Below are 25,272 nucleotides of genomic sequence, written 5' to 3'. Positions count from 1 at the left end.
AGATTGGGGAAGTCGCATTAAGTTATGACGTCACTTCCCAGATGACGTCATTCGATGTGCATGTGAAATCATTATGACACATGCATGTCATACTCGTTATATTTCACTGAATATCATGAACTATGTGGAATAATAAATAAATGTATCATATGCTTGTACGATGAGCAGCTAGGGCTCATGACAGCCTCTGTAGCATAGCTGACTATAACGACTGAAAACAGCGAGTGACTGGTCCCAACCCCTGCAATAACATGCAGCCAGGGAGATTGTTGCATGTTGTTAATGCTTACAGGTATGCACTTTTTATGCCATAGACTATTAATTTTTTTTTTAATGGCACGTTTTTTTGCCATGGAAATTTGCTAAATTGCAGAGGTTGCTTGTCAGCAATATCGCAATCGCAATCGCAAATTTTTTTTCTTTGTATAAAACAATTGAAGCCACACTGATTGTAAAAACAAATAACTGTATTGTTACATATGTATTTGTTTCCTTACATAATGTGTGGAGTCCACACTGTGAAAAATGCACTATATTATTATAATATCAAATGGATATGTTTAAAACACCAGAAACTGTACACATCTATATTTTTTCCATTCAGAAATATACTGATGGTATTGTGTTGTAATGCCAACGACAAATATTTGACAATTATATCAAAATAAACAATAATTATATTCAGAAATCCTTCAGATAAGTTATCTATCTGTGAAACTACTAATATTCTTTAAGGTGGAAAATAATGGCTTGGGAGTTTGGAAAAAAGAAGAGCTACCAGTAGCAGTAAGGTGTACTGATTAAGTTTTTATCTATGTATTTTCCAAATGAAGATACACTTAAGATGACTATAGCCAAGATGAATGATATTTGTAAGATATTTGGAAATTTAAATATATCAACATTGACAATAAGACTTCAAGGTATCCTTATCCGATAGCTGGATTTGTTTTAAGAATCAATGAAATGACACAGTAAACTGACTTATACTGCATTCTTTCTGGAATGTCATTTGCTACTCTTTTTCTGAAGTAGTTGTGTCAAGTCTTTAGGAAGACAAGGAAATTTGATCTTTTGGTTCTGTGATGGGGGATGGAGTTTAACTGATTAAAATCATAGACTCCCTAATCTACCTCCCTGGTTCTGCTACTGGATTCTGAGTATAATTATCACTTATTAACAATAAGTCTTCAGACATCAGTGAGCCAAACACCCCGGCTTCAATTTCAAGGAATTATTGACACCTGCACGGCTTTCAAACGAATAATTTCCTGTCCAGTGTTTGTCTTTTTCTGTCTGGCTGTCAGTAACCACTGCGACTGAAGGTCAAATTCATTCTTAATGACAGTGATGGCTGCTGCCAGAGCTTGAGAATCAAACAGAGTCTGAGCTGCAGCAACCTCCTGCTGAAGGGCCGAAATCCTGGCAGTGTCAATGTTACCAAGGTTACGGAGTTCATTGAGGATGTTGCTGGCCTTTGTGTTGATGGAGTTGACGGATGATGTGGCATTCGCTACAGCCGCACTTGCCAATCTTGTTTTCGCGGTGGCCTCGTCTATTCCCATCCCATAGGAATCACACAGAGCCTGCGCCGGCATCACGATAGTGTTTGTCACTTCCTGTGGTCGGCCGTTCTTCGCGGTGATGTTCACAAAGTCTTGGTCAAGGGAGGCTACTGATGCTTGGGACTCATTCCACACGGTTTTCATACCCTGAAACAATAAGTGTCTTAATATAAATTGATTGGACAGTCAAAATATGTGCTTGTTAAAGTCTATCAGAAATCGGAATACCCTGAAACAACAAGTGTCTTATAAATTACTTGTATAGTCATACCCGTGCTTGTTAAGTGTTACTACTACTATCAGATATTGTAGTCAGGCTAAACCCACAGCAAAAGCTGATGGGAAATGAAAGGTGTATGACACAGATGACCACAAAAGGCTGTCATAGTTGGAGACAATGAATCGGGATGTGGAAGTGGAGAGCAAATAAATAAATATATCATTAAATAAATATTTGTTTTCTTTCATACCTCAATGAAAAAAGGAAGAAAAAGCTTTCATCCCCTGACATCTCTTTGACATTAGGAAACTATTGGAACAGAGTCAAGCAGTGCACACATCAAATTTTGTATCCATACTTACATCAATTGACAAAATATTGTATGGTAAATCCTTGAAGCTCAGTTACATGTATATATAAAAGGGTGAATCTGGGCAACTCCATTATTCAGATGTATATATAACAAAGATGATTGTTATGCCACCACTCCTGTCCTGAACGGAGGAGCCGACCGAGACTGGCACATGCACCCATAAAAGGCGTGCGCTACAACAGCTTGCTCTGAATGTGCACGTAAAACACTCTGACCTGACCTATGCGACAACATTCATTAAGCTAGATACCAAAGAGTTACATGTACAGAAGGCTGAACCCCCATCCAACACCTTCTCCAAGCAAATTAAGTAATTGTTTTTGCAATGTATTTTCCATGGAAGAATGGCCAAACTTATACTAAAACAACTGTTTACCAGTCTAGACATCCCCTGGACACACGTCTGTCAAACCTCAAACTACTTAATAAACTAAAACAAGCATTCTGAGAGTACTGCTAGAGCAATACAAATCTCCTGCTTGGTCCAACAAATTTTCATATCTCCTAAATTCAAGGGTCATAACTTTTTCAAAAATGGGTAAATTTCCATGAAAGTCAAACTTGATTTTTAACAGTACTTACATGATAAATATATAACCAAAATTTCAACTCAATATATTAAGGCATTGGGGAAAAATGTTTGTATCTCCAAAGTTCACGGTCTAATACAACTCTGTGAAAAATGGGTAAATCGCCATGAAAGTCAAACTTGATCTGTAACAGAACATGATAAGGCTATACACAAAATTTCAGCTCAATATCTTAAGGCATTCCAAAACAAAATCCGGAAAACAAATTTTCGTATCTCCTAAGTTGGGCCATAACATTGTCAAAAATGGATAAATTGCCATGAAAGTCAAACTTGATCTATAACAGAAAGTGATAAAGCTATACACAAAATTTCAGCTCAATATCTTAAGGCATTCCAAAACAAAATCCGGAAAACAAATTTTCGTATCTCCTAAGTTGGGCCATAACATTGTCAAAAATGGATAAATTCCCATGAAAGTCAAACTTGATCTGTAACAGAAAGTGATAAAGCTATACACAAAATTTCAGCTCAATATCTTGAGGCATTCCCCCCCCAAAAAAGTCTGGAAAACAAATACATGTATTCAGATCGTCTAAGTTCAAGGGCCATAACTCTGCCACAAATGGGTAAAAGAAAGAAAGAAATGTTTTATTTAACGATGCACTCAACACATTTTATTTATGGTTATATGGCATCCGACATATAGTTAAGAACCACATAGATATTGAGAGTGGAAACCCACTGTTGCCACTTCATGGGCTACTCTTTTCAATTAGCAGCAAGGGATCTTTTATATGCACCATCCCACAGACAGGGTAGTACATACCATGGCCTTTTATATACCAGTCGTGGTGCACTGGCTGGAATGAGAAGTAGCCCAGTGGGCCCACTGACGGGGATCAATCCCAGACTGACCATGCATTGAGCGAGTGCTTTACCACTGGGCTACATCCCGCCCACGCCAAAAATGGGTAAGTCGACATGAAAGTCAAACTTGATCTATAACAGACGGATGGAAGACAGACAGAAGGACAGAGATGAAACCTATAGTTGGACCAGTATGGGACAAACAAGAATGAATTCTTAATAAAATGACAATAATTGTCGACATCTATTTTCTATCTGCATTGATTCCTTAATGCCTTTTTCCAATTCCTCTCTTTACGTACGTCGTTCTGCTGTTGTGCAACTGCCTTGGCCTGTCTGGCAATCTCCTTGGCCAGGGAAGCACTCTGCTGTGTAGTGGTTAAAGAACTGATGAGCGTGTTGGAATCGCTGATGACCTGTTGACTCAATGCGTCCAAGGCTTGTACACTCTGAAGTGCTGTATTTGCCTTCGTTTCAACCTCTAGAATGAGAGACATCTGTGTTTTGAGTATTATGCATGATACTTTTTAAGTATTATTATACAAACATTTGTAACACATGGGATTTATGATACTAGTTTGTAGATTTTAAAAATATTATGACAAGATCACTTCTGATATACATGATTTATGATACCACATGACAATTTGTGAGTAATACCCTTAACCTACAGATTATACACCATTTTTAAATAATTAGCATTATTACACGTTTTCCAGTAAACAGTTTGCTAGAGCAACATAAGTTACTCCTAATAAATAAAAGATATATTGCTGCTGATCAGTCCTGAACGGAGCAGCTAGCTAAGGCTGGTACTGGTGCCCATGACCGGCGTATGCTACAACAGCTTGTTCTGAATGTGCACATAAAACCCTATAACTGACTTGGTCAGTAGCAGTGGGCTATGTCGCAGCAGAGAGCTTTTTTCTCATTATCTAGACAGTCTCAGAAACTAGAGACTAAATAAATTACTTTAAAATATGGCACTGTGTCTTTAAACAAGATGCCATTCTTTTTGTTTTACCACTCAAACGAAAATAGATTACTGTATAATACTTTATTTTCGCGGGATCAAATTTTCGCGATTTAATGAAAATGAGTCAATTCGCGAACATTTATTTTTGCGAATCCCCCAACCCCTAAAAAAAAAAAACAGAAAAGAAAAAGAAAAAAATAGAAGTAGTAGTACTGATATCAATAATTTTGAATTGAAAACGGAACTTAGTTTTGCCGGTTCACCGGTCATGAGGCTAATCTGTAGAACAAACCCCATAATATGCACACACGAGTAGGCCTACTGTACACAGTAGAGATCTGCTGTAATGAGTAAAACTATAAAACAACGGTTTTCCTACTTGAACCAATCAAGACTTTTATTGTTTACAAGCTTATAAACTTAGAGAAGGTGCTGACCGTAGTTTTTCCTTAATCCTCATAATTGTTGTAAAAACCGAAACCGAAAACAAAACGAAACGAAATTTGAAGGCACAAGCTACTAGTGCTCAGTAACTGAGTTTGATTGGTAACAATACTAGTAATAAATTTAATATGAACAGGCTTCAGACTTGCAGGCCTTTGTGACAAATAAAAATAACATTTTGAATCTGAACATCTATCAATAATATTTGTGATAAGCCTAGTCCGGATTTTTTCAATTCCACATTTTAACATGTGTAACTTCCGTCGTTCAACACGTGTAGTCACTATCTGATGAACTGATCGCTAGCACTTGTCAACTTGAAAATGGCATAAAGCTTTTTAATATTAGTATTGTTTTATTATCATGTATGTACTTTGCATCGTGTTCTTGATTTAAAGTTTTAAGTTTTAAGCAGATTTTGTGTTTTGTGTAGTTTTTTTCCGTGACAGAAGGGACATTGCATTGTTATTATTAGCCTCAATAATTAGAAACTAATGAGTTATAGTTGAACGAGACTATATTTTTTTTAGTCGGCCTTTATTTTCACGTAGAATATATTTTCACGAATTTCATTCACACGCGAAAAACGCGAAAATAAATTCCACGCGAAAATAAAGTATTATACAGTAACCTTTCTCCAATGTAACCAGTTCTGTCCTGTTTCTAAATCCTAGAATGAACCACAGATCAAACAGCCCCGAAAAAAAAGAAGAAATTTATTGTTTTGCTCTAACCTGCAGCTTTTGTACTGAAATTTCTCATGGTATTCAACATGTTTTGCGCAGACGTGAAAACATCGTCCGAATTTCGTTGTGCATCCGTAGCCTTCCTGCTAGCATTGACTGCTCTCTCCTCCAGACCATCTCCGGACTGCACCATGTTTACCGTGTTCATCCGCTGTTGTTCGGCCAGACTAGATGCCTGCAGTATCGTCTGCTGCTGATTCTGCAGTTCTGTTGTTCCATTAGTTGCCTGATAGAGAGGTAAAAAAAACCCATCATAAAATGTATGTACATCGGCATTGGAAGATGTCAGCAACTTGGGGAAGCGAGGAACTATATTTCAAGGTTGCATATGTGTATAATTTTCAGAGTTGGAATGAATAAATGAATGAATGAATGAATGAATGAAAAATGAATGAATGAATGAATGAAGAATGAATGAATGAAGAATGAATGAGTGTTTAACGACACCCCAGCACAAAAAATACATCAGCTATTGGGTGTCAAACTATGGTAAATGCGAAAATAAAATGTTTCAGAGTTGGAGTGCCAGTGCCCCAAGCTAACCCCTTATCTCCAGCCCCGCTTCTGACCCTTATGATATATTTATAACCAATTGTTTCATGGCTGAACTACATTTCGACACATTATAAAATCATATTGAGTGTCTGAATTTAGGTAAAAATTATGTGTAATTTTGAGTACTAAATGTTACTAATTGACATGCATATGAAGATTTGGCTGTTAACCATGTAAATGGTTTTTGGTATGGCATGGGCACAGCTACCACAAATCACACCACTCATAATGGAAACACTGCTATAACCATTTAACAGTGGCTGATCCAGAAAATCCTTCTTTTCTGGGGGGGGGGGGGGGCAGTGACATGAGGTGGAATGCCAAGGGAACTTTAGAGGAAGTTTGGAGGGGGGAAATTAATATATAATAAAATTATAACTATCGCAAAATTTAGGGGGCCCCCTAGATCCGCCTCTGTTTAATCTTCACATTCTGTGCCCATGCCCTAAACAAAATGTGCACATGTGAAATACATAAAAGACTCTTGTATCAACAGTGAACTGTTCATTTGTCTATTTAAGGGACATATCCTAGTTTTTAAACACTAGGCATATGTTTTACTATTATAGAGCCGTTTTTGATAACTGAAGTCATATTTTACTTAGATTTTATTGTACCAGCATGGACTGCACATGCATGGATTTTATTGTTCAGTTTCCATACATTCGAAGTGTTTGTGGTCATCCTGGTGTTATTAATATCACAAAATGCATTTCTCATATTTTTACAAACGCATGTGCGTCTGAGAAGTAACAGTTATGGAGTCCATTTTTAATATATTTTTAGAAGTAATTTCACCATTTCAAAGTCAAAGACTCATGTTTCACTCAATTGTACTTTATCCAGATGTGTTACAGGTTTGTAGATTAACTAAACTTAGTGTTGATTTTCATGGGTTGAAACTAGGGTATGTCCCTTTAATTACATAATATTTTGAACATTTGTCTATTAATTACATAACACTTATTCACAAAAAGGACCAGATCGAATTACACATTACATATAGATGCACTCTTGCACCAGTACTAACTGTTCATTTGTAACAACTTAACAATGTTTGATGCTACAGTGTATGTCTAAGTGCAAGATGCCAAACACTTATTAAGTAGCAGCATGTGTAAACAAATTTAAAGCTAAGCAGATGTATAAAATATAAGTGATAATGAACTGCTGATTTTTATATCAGCAAAATTACACAATCAAAAGTTTAATCCCATTAGCTGACAGAATAAAGATTTAGGATCTAGAGGTTTGACAGTAACTTGTGGGAGTCGTCATGCATCCCTTGGACTCTGCCTTGTGGAGAGAAATGATTTGAATATATTAAGGGGACAGAACCTAGTTTTCAAACACTAAGGCATATTTTTCACCTAGACCCTAGTTTCAACCCGTAAAAATGGACACTAAGTTTGGTTAATTTACAAACCTGTACCAAATTTGGATACAACTGAGTGAAACAAGAGTCTTTGATGTTGAAATAACCTTAAAAATAGACTAAAACACGACTCGATAACAGTTACTTCTCAGACACATGTGCGTTTTAAAAAATAAGAAAAATTCATTTTATGGTATTAGAAACACTAGGATGACGAGAAACACTTCAATTGTATGAAGCTGGATAATCTAAATACACATGTAATAAAATATACATGTTGGATTTCAGTGATCATAAGCAGCTTTAATTAAAAGTGAAAAATATGTCATAGTCTTTAAAAACTAGGATCTGTTCATTTAATAGTTTTGCCATTAAGATTTAATTAGTTTGATTTGACTTATTGTATTTTGATTTAAAATTAATATTAATTTGATTAAATCATACTTCTCTGTTGTCTGTTAATCTGTTAACTAACCTGTGTATTTGCTGTATCTGCTCGTGACTTCAAGCCATTGAGCTGCGTGTTCAGATTTACAAAGTCCACGCTCGATGTGCCCAGTGACTGACTGATGTTCTGGAGACGTGTTGCAGCTTCCAGCGCGTTGCTGCTCTTCAGAAACACCCGGTTGGCCTCATCATTCGTCGTCACACCCAGAGACTTCAAGGTCACCGCAGTTCCTTGCAAGGCTGTTATGTCGCGGCCATTTTTGTCATGTTTTACCAGCATGGACTGCACAACCTTCAGCAGTAATATGTCACAATGTAATATACTACATGTAATTATATTATTACTAGTTAAACATTATGGGACTCCTCCAGAAATGAGAATCACATGGCGTGATATAAAAAGGCAAGTTTTCTAAAGTCTACCTATTTGCCCTGGACCAAACCAGTGGCAGATCCAAAAAATAAATTTAGGGGTGGGGTCCCCAATGACATGAGGCAGAATGCCAATGGAACTTTGGGGGAGGTTTTTGGGGGGATCGTAAAAAAATAGAAAATTAATATATAATAAAATTATAACTGTTGCAAAATCTAGATCCACCTCTTCAAACCACTGACCTTGTCAGAGCCAGAGGACAGAGGGAACAGACATGCCTTAACCTTGAAAGGATGTGGGAATGTAAAAATTGCCAGCAGTTTGCTAGGTTCCAAATGACTATTTATCTACGAAAAAAAGGTCACCTGGATATACAATGTTGTACTAATCACACATGGAGAAGTGGGGAATTTTTTTGATATATATATATACAGGGATGTGAGAGGGGCTGGAACAAAAAAGCTTACTCTGGCTGGGGTCTAGGGGCCACTCAAGGGCCGCTGAAGGCAAATTGTTGTTTGCAACCCCGTGGAACTGCCAAAAATTGCATTCAGTGCTAACAAATCTAAACTGGTTATAACTTATATTATAAGGCACACATCATAAACTTGACACAACTGATTCTATTATACAAGTCTACCCACGAAGAGATAAATAGCCGATTATGATATATAGAAACATCTGTACCTGTAGCAAATTCTCTGCCAGCCTCTGTGGCTGTGGTTTTTATATAAGACAACTGATTCTATCATACAAGTCTACCTGCGAATAGTTAAATAGCCGATTATGATATATAAAATCATCTGTAGGCCCTACCTGTAGCAAATTCTCTGCCAGCCTGCCTGCCTCTGCAGCTGTGGTTCTATATAAGACAACTGATTCTATCATACATGTCTACCCTCGAACAGTTAAATAGCCGATTATGATATATAGAAGCATCTGTACCTGTAGCAAACTTTCTGCCAGCCTGCCTGCCTCTGTGGCTGTGGTTTTAATATGAGAAAACTGATTCTATCATAAAAGTCTACCCACAAAGAGTTAAATAGCCAATATATAGAAGCATCTGTACCTGTAGTAAACTTTCTGCCAGCCTGCCTGCCTCTGTGGCTGTGGTTTCTATATAAGACAACTGATTCTATCATACAAGTCTACCCACGAAGAGTTAAATAGCCGATTATGATATATAGAATCATCTGTACCTGAAGCAAATTCTCTGCCTGCCTGCCTTTGTGGCTGTGGTCTATATAAGACAACTGATTCTATCATACAAGTCTACTCACGAATAGTTAAATAGCTAATTATGATATATAGAAGCATCTGTGCCTGTAGCAAACTTTCTGCCAGCCTGCCTGCCTTTGTGGCTGTGGTTTCTATATAAGACAACTGATCCTATCATACAAGTCTACCCGCAAATAGTTAAATCGTTGATTATGATATATAGAAGCATCTGTACCTGTAGTAAACTCTGCCAGCCTGCCTGCCTCTATGGCTGTGGTTTTAATATGGGACAACTGATTCTATCATACAAGTCTACCCGCGAACAGTTAAATAGTTGATTATGATATATAGAAGCATCTGCACCTGTAGCAAATTCTCTGCCAGCCTGCCTGCCTCTGCAGCTGTGGTTCTATATAAGACAACTGATTCTATCATACAAGTCTACCCGCGAACAGTTAAATAGTTGATTATGATATATAGAAGCATCTGCACCTGTAGCAAATTCTCTGCCAGCCTGCCTGCCTCTGCAGCTGTGGTTCTATATAAGACAACTGATTCTATCATACAAGTCTACCCACGAATAGTTAAATAGCCGATATATAGAAGCATCTGTACCTGTAGCAAACTTTCTGCCAGCCTGCCTGCCTCTGCAGCTGTGTTTTCTATAAGAGACACTGTATTTAAAACGCCCGTCAGATCGGTGGATGCAGAATCTGATATGTTTTGGAGGTAGGCTTCCACCTCCTTCAGTGACGTCATCAGGCTGTTAAGTGATGCTGCAATAACCTCCAGGGGTGCTGGAATATAAGACAGTTAAATGAGAACATGGAATTCACATTCGGTAAAGCATGCATGAAAGGTGCAAATTCAAATATACCGAGTCAAATTAAAAACTTCACAATCTAAAATTTGAATAAAGTCAATGACTGTTGAAAGCAGATATTTTTCAGGAATAAATATTGTAATGGCAATGTCTACACTCCATTTGAAGCCCATCACAGCTCACGTGACCCGATCCATAGCATGTGCACAGCACAATTGAGACAAAAGTGGTTTTGCACATGCCACTGGTCACGTAACTACAATAGCACACATGTTTTCATTGTTATTTGTCACAGTAGTCTGACACAATGAAAAAACACATTAAAATGATATTTGTTACGACTGGTTTCGATGCCATGCCTCACAAATGTGCAGCGTGAATGTGCCGTCAGTATGTTGCACGCAGGAACGTCAGTCACTGATATTGCAAGGGCATGGACTTTCAGTCGACGGACAATTTATGATCTGCGGACACGAATACAACAAATGGGTACCACAGCTGATTGCCCCTGACCGGGTAGACCACGTGTAGTGTCATGGGCAGAAAGAAAGAAATGTTTTATTTAACGACGCACTCAACACATTTTATTTACGATTATATGGTGTCAGACATATGGTTAAGAACCACACAGATATTGAGAGAGGAAACCCGCTGTCGCCACTTTATGGGCTACTCTTTTCAATTAGCAGCAAGGGATCTTTTATATGCACCATCCCACAGACAGGGTAGTACATACCACGTCCTTTGATATACCAGTCGTGGTGCACTGGCTGGAACAAGAAATAGTCCAATGGGCCCACCGACGGGGATCGATCCCACACCGACTGTGCATCGAGCAAGCGCTACACCACTGGGCTACGTCTCGCCCCCCCCCCCCCCCCCCCCCCCCCCCAATCATGGGCAGATGGCTGTCATATTGTGTTACGTCACTCCGCCACCGTTTCATGACAGCTACAAACCGAAACTGAAACCGAAATAGTCACACATCCCACACTGTCAAATACTAGTAGCCTGCAGGGAATTGTTTATGGTGTTTTATTAAGATGTATAACCCACAGGAAATATGCAGGACATTACGCAGAGTTACGTACTGTCAGAGGGTAAAACAGGTATGGCGCTATACCCAAAAAATTTCAATAATGTTTTTGTTTAAAGTTAACCTTTTGACAAAATTCATTACTCTTATCATTACTGTATGATTTTCTTAACCCAAAGCCTGAATGTAACCTATTTTCTTTCTCGGGGAGCTAGGCCCCCATTACCTCCTTGTTGACTGTGGTTGCATTCAATTCCATAGCGCCATACCCAAAAATGTCTTTCTGGCAGAAACACTGTTACAGTATATAATTATACAAAGATAGTGCTACTCTAACTTACCAATTAGGCTATTTATCTTAATCATATGTGTTGTTATTTGCTTCTTAGCATCAACGGCCTTCTGGATGTTGTTCCGAGCTTCATTCAGAAGAGCTGAGATGCTTGCTTTCTTTTCAGTTTCTACCAAGCCCACTGCTGATGACAGGTATTTAATGGTGGAATTAAAAGCAGACAACTTTCCACGATTCGTCTCTTCTGATGCTTCTGCTGTTCTCAACTGGAAAGGAAAAGAAGTAATGTTATTATTAAGAGTTTTATTTAATATACACTCAACACATTGTAAACGTTGGTTTTGTTTAATATACACTCAACACATTGTAAACGTTGTTTTGTTTAATACACACTCAACACATTGTAAACGTTGGTTTTGTTTAATATACACTCAACACATTGTAAACGTTGGTTTTATTTAATGTTTTGTTTAATATACACTCAACGTTGTAAACGTTGGTTTTATTTAATATACACTCAACACATTGTAAACGTTGGTTTTGTTTAATACACACTCAACACATTGTAAACGTTGGTTTTGTTTAATACACACTCAACACATTGTAAACGTTGTTTTGTTTAATACACACTCAACACATTGTAAATGTTGGTTTTGTTTAATATACACTCAACACATTGTAAACGTTGGTTTTATTTAATGTTTTGTTTAATATACACTCAACACATTGTAAACGTTGGTTTTGTTTAATATACACTCAACACATTGTAAACGTTGGTTTTATTTAATGTTTTGTTTAATATACACTCAACACATTGTAAACGTTGGTTTTATTTAATATACACTCAACACATGGTTTTGTTTAATACACACTCAACACATTGTAAATGTTGGTTTTGTTTAATACACACTCAACACATTGTAAACATTGGTTTTGTTTAATACACACTCAACACATTGTAAACATTGGTTTTGTTTAATACACACTCAACACATTGTAAACATTGGTTTTGTTTAATACACACTCAACACATTGTAAATGTTGGTTTTGTTTAATACACACTCAACACATTGTAAACGTTGGTTTTGTTTAATACACACTCAACACATTGTAAACGTTGGTTTTGTTTAATACACACTCAACACATTGTAAACGTTGGTTTTGTTTAATATACACTCAACACATTGTAAACGTTTTGTTTAATGACACCAATAGTGCATATTTATTTATGCATCATGAGCTATTGCATGTCATCATGTCAAATATATGGTAATTTTATAGAGTCGTAGAGAGAAAACTTGCTACATTTTTTCATTAGTTGCAAGGAATTTTTTATGTGCACCATCCCAAATACATGACAGCACATACCACGGCCTCGGACATATGGTTACAGACCACAGAGATAATTAGAAAGGAAACCAGTTGCCACCACTCCATGGGCTACTCTTTTTTTTATTAATTAGCAACATGGAATCTTTTTATATGTAATATCCCACAGACAAGATAGTACATACCACAGCCTTTGTTACACCAGTTGTGGAGCACTGGCTGGAATGAGATGTATAGCCCAAATGACTCACAGACGGTGATTAATCCTAGACCGACTGCACACCAGTTGAATATTTACCACTGGGATATGTCCCACCCCACAACACCACTAGAGCACACTGATTTATTAATCATCAGGTACCGGGTGTCAAACATTTGATAATTCTGATACAGTCTTCAGAGGAGACCTCAACCAACTGCACTAGATCCAACTCAGGAGCGGGACATAGCCCAGTGGTAAAGCATTCGCTTGATGTGCGGTCGGTCTAGGATCGATCCCCGTCAGTGGACCCATTGGGCTATTTCTTATTCCAGCCAGTGCTTCATAACTGGTGTAACAAAGGCCATGGTATGTACTATCCTGTCTGTAGGATGGTGCATATAAAAGATCCCTTGCTGCTAATCGAAAAGAGTAGCCCATGAAGTGGCGACAGCGGGTTTCCTCTCTCAATATCTGTGTGGTCCTTTAGATCCCACCCCATGCCCCACACCCACAAACGTTTGTTTTGTTTAACACCACCAAACATATGGTAATTTTCACATGTAGTTTTAGGAAACTCGCAATATTTTTCCATTAGTAGCTAGGGATTTTTTTTATATGCACCATCCCAAAGATAGGACAGCACATACCACAACCTTTGATATACTAGTCATGGTGCACTGGCTGAAATGATAAATAGCCCAATGAGCCCACCGACCAAACAGCTCTTCCTGGCATCAGTCAGGATAAAAGTTAGTTTGTTTTGACACCACTAGAGCACATTGATTTATTAATCATCGGCTATTGGATGTCAAACATTTGGTAATTCTGACATAGTCATAGAGAGGAAACCCACTACATTTTTCATTAGTAGCAAGGGACCTTTTATATGCACCGTCCCACAGACAGGATAGCACATACCATGGCCTTTGATATACCAGTCGTGGTGCAATGGCTAGAGTGAGAAATAGCCGAATAGGCCCATCGATGGGGATGGATCCTAGACTGACCGCGCATCAAGCGAGCGTTTTCCCACTGGGCTATGTCCCGCCCTTCAATCAGGATAAAAGTGATAAAAGTGTTAGAAAAGACAAGTTTTGTTGAACGACACCACTAGAGTACATTGATTTATTAATTATCGATTGATTAATTTAAAAAAAAAAAAAAAAATTGTTCTGTTTAACGACACCACTGGAGCACATTGATTAATTAATCATTGGCTATTAGATGTCAAACACATGGTAATTTTGACTCGTAATCTTCAGAGGAAACCAACTACATATTTTCTAATACAGCAAGGGATCTTTTATATGCACTTTCCCACAGACAGGAAAGCACATACCATGGCCTTTTTCCAGTTGTGGTGAACTGGTTGGAACAAGAAAAAAACCATTCACTTGAATGGATTTACCGAGGTGGTTCGATCCAGCGAGAACTCAACCAACTGAGCTAAATCCTGCTTGATTGATTTATTAATTATCAACTGTTGGATGTCAAACATTGTCTTAGAAGAAACTTGTTACTTTGTTTTAGCAGCATGGGATTTTTTTATATGCACTGTCCCACAGATAGGGACACCATATACCATTGCCTTTGATATATCAATCATGGAGGTACTGGTTGGAATGAGGAAAAAAATCATACCAAGAGTCCAAAATGCATAGAATTGGTGGACATGGGTTTTTGTGTTTTTTCGCTGTCAATTTAGACCACTGTATTTTATTTGCTGTTTTGTCTATGAAAATGTTTGAAAGTTAAATTTTGTTTTGTTTAATAACTACCACATCTAGAGAGCATTTATAAACTGACTGACTACCTTTCTGGCTTAACAAATGAACATATATTAGAAGAGGACAATGATTATGTTAAGGCCTTACGACATATAATAAAAGAGGACAATGATTATGTTAAGGCCTTACGACATATAATAAGAGGACAATGATTATGTTAAGGCCTTACAACATATAATAAAAGAGGACAATGATTATGTTAAGGCCTTACGACATATAATAAGAGGACAATGATTATGTAAAGGCCTTACGACATATAATAAAAGAGGACAATGATTATGTTAAGGCCTTACAACATATAATAAGAGGACAATGATTATGTAAAGGCCTTACGACATATAATAAAAGAGAACAATGATTATGTTAAGGCCTTACAACATATAATAAGAGGACAATGATTATGTAAAGGCCTTACGACATATAATAAGAGGACAATGATTATGTAAAGGCCTTACGACATATAATAAAAGGGGACAATGATTATGTTAAGGCCGTAGGACATATAATAAAAGAGGACAATGATTATGTTAAGGCCTTACAACATATAATAAGAGGACAATGATTATGTAAAGGCCTTACGACATATAATAAAAGAGAACAATGATTATGTTAAGGCCTTAGGACATATAATAAGAGGACAATGATTATGTTAAGGCCTTAGGACATATAATAAAAGAGGACAATGATTATGTTAAGGCCTTACAACATATAATAAGAGGACAATGATTATGTAAAGGCCTTACGACATATAATAAAAGAGGACAATGATTATGTTTAGGCCGTAGGACATATAATAAAAGAGGACAATGATTATGTAAAGGCCTTACAACATATAATAAGAGGACAATGATTATGTTTAGGCCTTACGACATAATAAAAGAGGACAATTATTATGTTACGGCCTTACAAATTCAAGAAGCTTGTTCATGGCTATATTGGCTGTTTTCGCACTGTGAAAGGGTCAAGGCTGACAGTGATTACATTAAGGTCTTACGACATATAATAAAAGAGGACAATAATTATGTTAAGGGTTTACGACATATAATAAAAGAGGACAATTATTATGTTAAGGGTTTACGACATATAATAAAAGAGGACAATTATTATGTTAAGGCCTTACGAATTCAAGAAGCTTGTTCATGGCTATATTGGCTGTTGCTAGTCGCACTGGGAAGGAGTCAAGGCTGGCTGTGTTATCGCTGGCCTCTAGAGCTGTTACCACATTCGTTAGGTTCTCTTGAAGCAATCGTAACTTCACTACCTCTTCACCAACTAGATCGTAGCAGCCAGAACACACTGATAGAAACAAAAAACAACAACAACAATACTTTTATTCTTGTTTGAACATCTATTCCATTCTAAAATTAAATATGGCTACATAAAATAGTCCTTTCTAGCCTTCAGGAACATTGTTTGTTTTTGAAAATAATTTAAATTTGATTCGATGTAAAAACATTAGTAAAAGTGGTTTGAAAATAATAAAAAAGAACAATTTTTGTGTGCAATTTAGAAAACAATTGGCTCAGAAATAAATAACTTGTGGTACACAAGTAAGAAAATGATTTTGCTTGGTGGGAAGGACTACAGTTGATTTACCAGCTGTGTATTGTTTACATTGTGCCTTGTGTGAGCATACAAAATGTACTTTGTTTAATGACATGCACCACTATAAGAGCCCATCGATTAATTAATGATTGGCTATTGGATGTCAAACAGTTGTCAATTCTGACATGTACCTTTCATGGAAAACCCGTTAGATTTTTCCATTAGCAACAAGGGATCTTTTACATGCATTTTCCAACAGACAGGACAGCACATACCACAGTCTTTCATATACCAGTTGTGGGGGACTGGTTGGGACTGGGGAAAACCCGTTCTGAGAAATGGTCCATCAAGGGGGTTTGATCCTCCGGCCTAAGCACCTCAGACAAGTGCTCTACTGACTGATCTAGATTCTGCCCCTTGTACGTATATACCTGTTTGTGTGCCAAACATTTGTTTTCTTTGACGACACCACAAGAGCACATTGATTAATTAATCATCGGCTATTGGATGTCAAACATTTGGTAATTTTAACATATAGTCTCAGAGAGGAAATCTGCTACATTTTTCCAGCAAGGGATCTTTTATATGCACCATCCCACAGACAGGACAGCACATACCACGGCCTTTGATATACCATTCGTGGTGCACTGGCTGGAAAAAGAAATAGAGCAATGGGTCCACCGACAGGGATCGATCCCAAACCGGCCACGCATCAAGTGAGCGCTTTACCACTGGGCTACGTCCCGCCCTGTTCATTTCTTTAACGACACCACTAGAGCACATTGATTAATTAATCATCGGCTGATGGATGTCAAACATTTGGTAATTATGACTCGTGGAACCCCACTACATTTTTCCATTAGCAGCAAGAGATCTTTTATTAGCACTTTCCCACAGACAGGACAGCACACACCATGGCCTTTGACCAGGTGTATTGGTTGGAATGAGAAAAAAACCAATCAGTTGAATCAATACAATGAGGTAATTCGATTCTGAGATCTAAGCATCTCAGGCGAGTGCTCAACTTGACTGAGCGAAATTCCACCCCTGTTGTGTAAATGATAATGCAATAATGAACCAAGACTAATAAGGTGTAAAAAAAACATAAAAACCAGTGTGTTTCTGGGATCCTGAACCTACATAAGAGCTAACTCTAAAAATAGTTCAATGTACAGTAAAATCCCTCTAAAGTGAACACACTCAGGACCAGTTAAAATGTCCAATTTTAAGAGGTATCCGGTTTAGAGAGGTTAAATTATGTACTTTTTTGTAAAAAGGGACTGTAAAAAAAACATCCGGTTTTGAGGGAATTCCAGTATACAGAAGGTCCAGTTTTGAGAGTTTTCACTGTATTTCTTTTTTAAAGTTTTGTTAATATGAAGGTGAAAAGAGTAAAAATGAAGTTAAATTTTTAAAAATAACAAGCCGACCCGTCAAATTTTTCACGGTATCTTCTCTGAAACACACACATTTTGTTTTTAAGAGTAAAAAGTTCACATCATCAGGGTTTTATCACCTATGTTTCCAGACTCCGATAATGGGCACTATTCCCCACCATTCTACAGAGGCTATGTCATTTTTTATTCCCAATTTTGGAGTAAAAAATTCCCAATCTGAATGTAAATCTCATTCACTTGACAAACCTTCCCTGCTCAATAACGTTTTGTAATGCACAATACATATATTTATTTGAATAAACACAAGTACATGTATATATACACATATATATATATATATATATATATATATAGCATTACTTTTGTAATTGTAACTTGGCTTAATAAAATGTTTTTGAAATGAAACTGAAAATTGCCTCTTTTTTTTCGTAAAACGATGCTAAAATTCCCAATTTCAAAGCCATGGGTGTCAAGTCAAATTTTAGAAATAAACCCCTAATCATGTTAATCACTAACCTGTGCAGCCAGTATTTTTGGTCAAACTGTGGTAGTTATCTTCGCATACGTCACACACACGGCCTGTCACGTGACTGGCACACAGGCACTGACCAGTACTTTTGTTACATACCAAGTTGAGCGATCCAATTTCACTGCAGTTGCAGGCTAAAACAGATGAACATTTTGAAACAGTGAAATAGTACTGACTGCATTACACTTTAATATTAGTCAAATATAGTTTATTGTCATAAGCATACAAGATGGGGGTGGGGGGGGATATTATTAGCATTGTTTATATTAGTAATCTCTACATGGGGGACATAATTAGCAGTATTTATATTACTAACCTCTAGAGGGGGCACAACATAATCAGCATCATTTATATTACTAACCTCTTTGGGGAGTGTCATAACTAACATTGTTTATATTACTAAATTTTACATGGGGGACATAATTAGCACTGTTTATATTACTAACCTCTACTTGGGGAAGACGCAACATAATTAGCAACGTTTATATTGCTCACCTCTATGGGGGAGGGGGGCATAATTAGCACTGTTTATATTACTAACCTTTACGGGGGGGGGGGGGGCACAACATAATTACAATTGTTTATATTACTAACCTCTATGGGGGAGGGGGGGCATAATTAGCACTATTTATATTACTAACCTCTACGGGGGGGGAGGGCACAACATAATTACAATTGTTTATATTACTAACCTCTATGGGGGAGGGGGGCATAATTAGCACTGTTTATATTACTAACCTCTACGGGGGGGGAGGGGCACAACATAATTACAATTGTTTATATTACTAACCTTTATGGGGAGGGGGGCGTAATTAACATTGTTTATATTACTAACCTCATAATTAGCAGTTTATATTACTAACTTCTACGGGGGGGGGGCGCAAAACATAATTACAATTGTTTATATTACTAACCTCTATGGGGGGAGGACAACATAATTAGCATTGTTTATATTACTAACCTCTATGGGGGGAGGACAACATAATTAGCATTGTTTATATTACTAACCTCTACATCCATCAATTCCCATGCCAAAGAATCTGTCTACACATTCATTACACTGTGGAGAGATCACGTTAGCGGAACAGTTCTCACAGTGTTTCCCGGTCGTTCCGTTCCTACAGCTGAGACAGACCCCCGAGTTCTCGTCACATTCGGTGGACCTCTCGTTGCAGGAACATGACACACATATGTCGTATGGCGTCAAGGTGGACTGGTTGTATCGCTGGTATCCGCCCGTGCAGTTCTGACAAGATGTGCCTGCAATATGGTCAATGGAAGAAAGGAAGAAAGAAAGAAAGAAATGTTTTATTTAACGACGCACTCAACACATTTTATTTACAGTTATATGGAAGAAGCACCAATGGTTGAGGATGAAAGAATAGGCTTACAAATGAATAAGAATACAAGAATCGTTAAGAAGAAGAAGAAGTTTGTTTTGTTTAACGACACCACTAGAGCACATTGATTTATTAATCATTGGCTATTGGATGTCAAACATTTGGTAATTGTAACATATATAGTCTTAAGAGAGGGAAAACTCACTACATTTTGTCTATTAGTAGCAAGAGATATTTTATATGCACCATCCCACAGACAGGACAGCACATACCACAGCCTTTGATATACCAGTCGTGGTGCACTGGCTGGAACAAGAAATAGCCCAATGGGCCATATAACCCAGTGGTAAAGTGCTCGCTTAATTCGCGGTCTAGGATCGATCCCAGTCAGTGGGCCCATTGGGCTATATCTTTTCCCTGCCAGTGCACCATGACCGGTATATCAAAGGTCATGGTATGTGCTATCCTGTCTGTAGGATAGTATATATAAAAGATGCCTTGCTACTAATGGTTTACAGGAATCGAGTACCCGTACAAGGTGGAATATAATGATCAACTATAATACAATGGACAATGTAGGACAATAATTTCAGCAGTTAATAATAAGCAATATTATTAATTACACAATAATTATAGATCATGCTCTAGTTTCTCTTTTTAAACTGGCCGTCCGTCCATCACAACACTGAACATATCAACCGGCTTCTAAATGCAATACAATGTTCAGCGCTGGAATTAAGATGCATAATTTCTATTTTACTTCATTCCTTATTCTCATTATGATCGGGTCTGGGTTGAGTTTGACCCTTAAGTACCTGAGTCCAATATTTTGGACTCGTGGAGGCCCTATCCGCTACCCTATTCGATTTTATGCAATTTTTAACTGTTATACATCAATAAATTCAAAAAAAATTAAAAAAATTATGTATACCTGATACAAATTCAGCTGGCTTGCACATGCAGTCTTCGACAAACGTTGTTGGGTTTTTATCACCAAGCTGAGCTGTTACCATGGATACCATAGACACTATAAGTGGTTTACCGGCTACTGATTTCCGAAATGTTAGCTTCTCCATCCCTGCCAAAATACCTGCCAAACAAGATATAAAGTTCTGTTAATATCTAGTTATTTAAAGCTATGTATACTCTTCAAAAAAATGTAGGGGAACCTGAAATATTAATGTTAATATCAACTACAGTGAAACCTCTCAAAACCGAACCCTCAGTAAACCGGAATTCCCTCAAAACCAAGACATAACTTAACCTCTCTAAACCAGATCCTTCTTAAAACCGGACATTTGTCTTGGTCCCAAGGGTGTCCGGTTTAGGGGGGTTTCACTGTATTAGACCGAACATACGTTTTTGACCACAGACATCCTAGTAAAGAACATTCAGACCTGTTTATCAACACACCGAAACACATTCCATAGTTTGCACGTGCATCACACAGTTGCCCCATATACGTGCGTGGGGTGTCATTCTCAATTTTGACAATTTTCAGGAAGGTCAATTAATCACTGTGGAAAATTATTTCTGTCAATCTTTTTCATTCTGTTGATCATACATTTGTTATTGTTTGAATTTGCGATTTACTGATAAAAAAAAAACGTCAGCTTTTAAATTTCACTTCTGACCCCAATCGTCCTTCAAGATCATAAAACCTACTGTAATACTGAACTACTGGTTGTAATGTTTGCCCAATTAATTCACTATTATCATACAACCATTCCCCACAGCTAATATACCTGACAATTTGGGCAATTGTAAATTATTATTACGAGTTGCACTACTTTTTTTGAAGAGTATATTTCTATAAGTAGGCCTACCATGCATGGGTCAAATAACCAGAGATTTCCTAACTTGTTTTTGTAAAACCATTCATTCTACACCATCTTTTGAAGGAGCAGGATGTCGCTCATCACTTGCCAGATGCACAGTCGGTCAAGGATCAACCCCCATCAGTGGGCAAAGAGGCTGTGGTATGTGCTATCCTGTCTGTGGAACAGTGCATATAAATGATCCCTTGATACCAAGGAAATAATGTAGCGGGTTTTCTCTCTAAGACTATATGTCAAAATTACCAAATGTTTAAACATCCAACAGCTGATGATTAATAAATTAATGTGCTCTAGTGGTGGGGTTAAACAAAATAAACCAAATGTCTGACGTTCAATAGCAGATGATTAATAAATCATGTGCTCTAGTGGTGTCGTTAAACAAAGCAAATTTTAACCCTCTTTTGAAAAAAACAACAACAACCACACCCTCCCTAAACCAACATTCATGTCCCCAAGCTGCCCATTGATATGGCCTCTATAAGAGAAACAAATACTAAACTAAATTTATCTAAACAATAATGAAAAGAATTTGACATGTGAAACCGGCCTCGGTGGTGTAGTGGTTAGGCCATCGGTCTACAGGCTGGTAGGTACTGGGTTCGGATCCCAATCGAGGCATGGGATTTTTAATCCAGATACCGACTCCAAACCCCGAGTGAGTGGCAATGGGTAGCACCGACCATCGATCCATAACTGGTTCAACAAAGGCCATGGTTTGTGCTATTCTGCCTGTGGGAAGCGCAAATAAAAGATCCCTTGCTGCTAATCAGAAAGAGTAGCCCATGTAGTGGCGACAGCAGGTTTCCTCTCAAAATCTGTGTGGTCCTTAACCGTATGTCTGACAACATATAACTGTAAATAAAATGTGTTGAGTGCGTCGTTAAATAAAACACTTCTTTCTTTGACATGTGAAACTTACGATACATTTCATCCGATGTAGGTTTTTTTCCTTTCGATTCAATGATCCACAGTTCCGGAAACAGTCGAACATTGATGCTGACGTCACCAGTACCATTTGCTGATTGGTCTCCATAATGCAGCAGTTTCAAGGCTGAATAGACATTTGTATCATTAGTACAGCGTGGCCATGATAATGTCTGCCCATATGTCTGTCTGTCAGTCTGTCAGTTTGTATGGATGGATGTATCTGTGTATGTATTTGCACAGGTAGGTAGGTAGGTATTCATGTATGTGTGTGTGTGTGTGTGCGTGTGTGTGCGTGTGTGTGTGCGTGCGCGTGCGTGCGTGCGTGCGTGCATGCGTGTGTGTGTGTGTAAATGGAATGAATAAATGAATGAATTAGGAGATAACCATATGGAGTTTTTAGATTTGCGGGTGTTATTGTCTATTTGATACCGCAAATCTAAAAACTCAATATGGTTATGTCCATTGTAAACTGGATCGTTTTTCAACGGAACTACTGTATATTTGGTATTTCTTGAAAAAAAATACTTGGCTACAATCTAACTGTAGACTCTTGAATCGTCAACTTCGCCTTTCTTACACTTTTATTTGTTATACAGTTGTTATGCAGTATATACCAGAGGTTAAACTAATGCAGGGTACTGCCAAAAATGGAACTGCATTTTTCAGCAAAAATGACGGTTGCAAATAAAAACATTAATTAAATTTCTTAAATGGTATGTGACGTATAAACAAAACTAATTTTTACTCACCGTGACCCTCAATAGTTACTAGAACTTGGTTTTCTAGTTTAATGTCCGCCCCAGCCTTAGCCAGTTGAAACGTCAGGAGTTGTCCATATGAAGAATGGTGATCGCCCAAGAACTCGGCAGGAGCTACAATGAACTCATTTTCGCTCCCCCAGCCATCCGTTCTGTCAACACAAAATTAATAATCCTGCCATTTTTATTTATTTGGAAATATCGGGCCGAACGTATGAAGCCTGTTTTCCTTACCATATAACTGTAAATAAAATGTGCTGAGTGCGTCGTTAATAAAACATTTCTTTCTTTGTTTTCCTTAAACCTTGGAGTTAATTTAAGCATTATGCAAATGTGTGTTGTTACACACAGTTAAGACATAAATAAGCTTTGCCAATTCGGCCCATCAAGATTAAAAATTGAAATAAAAGAAAGAAAGAAAGAAATGTTTTATTTAACGATGCACTCAACACATTTTATTTACGGTTATATGGCGTCAGACATGTGGTTAAGGACCACACAGATTTTGAGAGGAAACCCGCTGTCACCACTTCATGGGCTACTCTTTCTGATTAGCAGCAAGGGATATTTTTTTTGCGCTTCCCACAGGCAGGACAGCACAAACCATGGCCTTTGTTGAACCAGTTATGGATCACTGGTCGGTACAAGTGGTTTATACCTACCCATTGAGCCTCGCGGAGCACTCACTCAGGGTTTGGAGTCGGTATCTGGATTAAAAATCCCATGCCTCGACTGGGATCCAAACCCAGTACCTACCAGCCTGTTGACCGATGGCCTAACCACAACGCCACCGAGGCCGGTTGAAATAAAAGAATGTACATAAAAGTAATACTAGTAATAAAGATACTAATATTAGCATGTAAAATAGTCAAGGAAGGATTTAAGGAGTTTTAATACCTTTAAAGGGACAGTCCTGAATTTGCTGCATTGTAAGATGTTTCCGGCTAATAAAATATTTCTATGATCAAACTTACATATTAAATATATGCTCTTGTTTAGAATATCAGTGTCAGTATATTCAGTGTGTTTCTGGTCATCTTAATATATGTAAGAAGCCCAAACTGGATTTTGTCTTAAATAATTTTGTACGTACGAAAAAAAAAAAAAAAAAAAAAGAAATAAAATTAAATTTAACCTAGGACAAATACTAGATTGATCAGAAACATGTTTAATATGTAGCCACTAATATTTTATGCAGAAAAATATGTTTGATATGTAATTACAATTGTTAAAATGTTTATGTTAGTCGATAACATCTTAAAAATTGCATCGAACTCAGGAATGTCCCTTTAAGTGGCAAAGTACATCATACTCTCATATTTAGTATTAATATTCCGGTCAGCCAGTTCCTCACCCAGTGTTGCCTTTGGCTTTAAGCTCTGTTGGGGAATATTTAAAACCATTTTTTAAAAGAGAACGGTCATTCCAACAATCACCTTCTTAACTTATGAGAATATGATTTGTTTGATGAAAGGAAAAGAATGCTAAAGCAACATTTTTAAATTGACCATTCGGTAAATTTATCTTATGATTATTTTAATATGAGGTCTGCACAACTGGTCAAAGGCCGTGGTATGTGTTTTCCTGTCTGTGGGAAAATGCATATAAAAATATGCCTTTCTGCATTAAGAAAATGTAGCAGGTTTCCTCTGATGACTGTCAGAATTACCAAATGTCTGACATCCAGTAGCCGATGATTAATTAATCAATATGCTCTAGTGATGTTGTTAAACAAAACAAACTTAATACAAGGTCTATGTATTTCATGGGTGGAACAA

General features: G+C 37.4%; 1 protein-coding gene across 1 annotated transcript in view; it reads right to left on the bottom strand.

Annotated features, from left to right (window-relative positions):
- Positions 1 to 225: 225 nt before the first annotated feature.
- The window catches only part of LOC121383386 (laminin subunit alpha-3-like), a 68,171-nt gene continuing 43,124 nt past the window's right edge, over positions 226 to 25,272 (bottom strand). Inside the window, exons 14-25 of the mRNA XM_041513388.1 lie at positions 23,486 to 23,646; positions 22,729 to 22,860; positions 20,903 to 21,061; positions 19,640 to 19,891; positions 18,619 to 18,765; positions 16,281 to 16,456; positions 11,892 to 12,108; positions 10,307 to 10,488; positions 8,129 to 8,392; positions 5,712 to 5,949; positions 3,860 to 4,038; positions 226 to 1,712 (exon numbers count right to left, since the gene is read on the bottom strand). Of these exons, the coding sequence (XP_041369322.1) occupies positions 1,227 to 1,712; positions 3,860 to 4,038; positions 5,712 to 5,949; positions 8,129 to 8,392; positions 10,307 to 10,488; positions 11,892 to 12,108; positions 16,281 to 16,456; positions 18,619 to 18,765; positions 19,640 to 19,891; positions 20,903 to 21,061; positions 22,729 to 22,860; positions 23,486 to 23,646 (2,593 nt within the window). The 3' untranslated portion in view covers positions 226 to 1,226. The remainder of the gene's footprint in view (positions 1,713 to 3,859; positions 4,039 to 5,711; positions 5,950 to 8,128; positions 8,393 to 10,306; positions 10,489 to 11,891; positions 12,109 to 16,280; positions 16,457 to 18,618; positions 18,766 to 19,639; positions 19,892 to 20,902; positions 21,062 to 22,728; positions 22,861 to 23,485; positions 23,647 to 25,272) is intronic.

Source organism: Gigantopelta aegis, chromosome 10, assembly GCF_016097555.1.
Source record: "Gigantopelta aegis isolate Gae_Host chromosome 10, Gae_host_genome, whole genome shotgun sequence".
In the NCBI taxonomy this organism is placed as follows: Eukaryota; Metazoa; Mollusca; class Gastropoda; order Neomphalida; family Peltospiridae; genus Gigantopelta; species Gigantopelta aegis.
The sequence above is the reverse complement of the archived record's forward strand: the minus strand, read 5'-3'. Positions and strand labels throughout refer to the sequence as shown.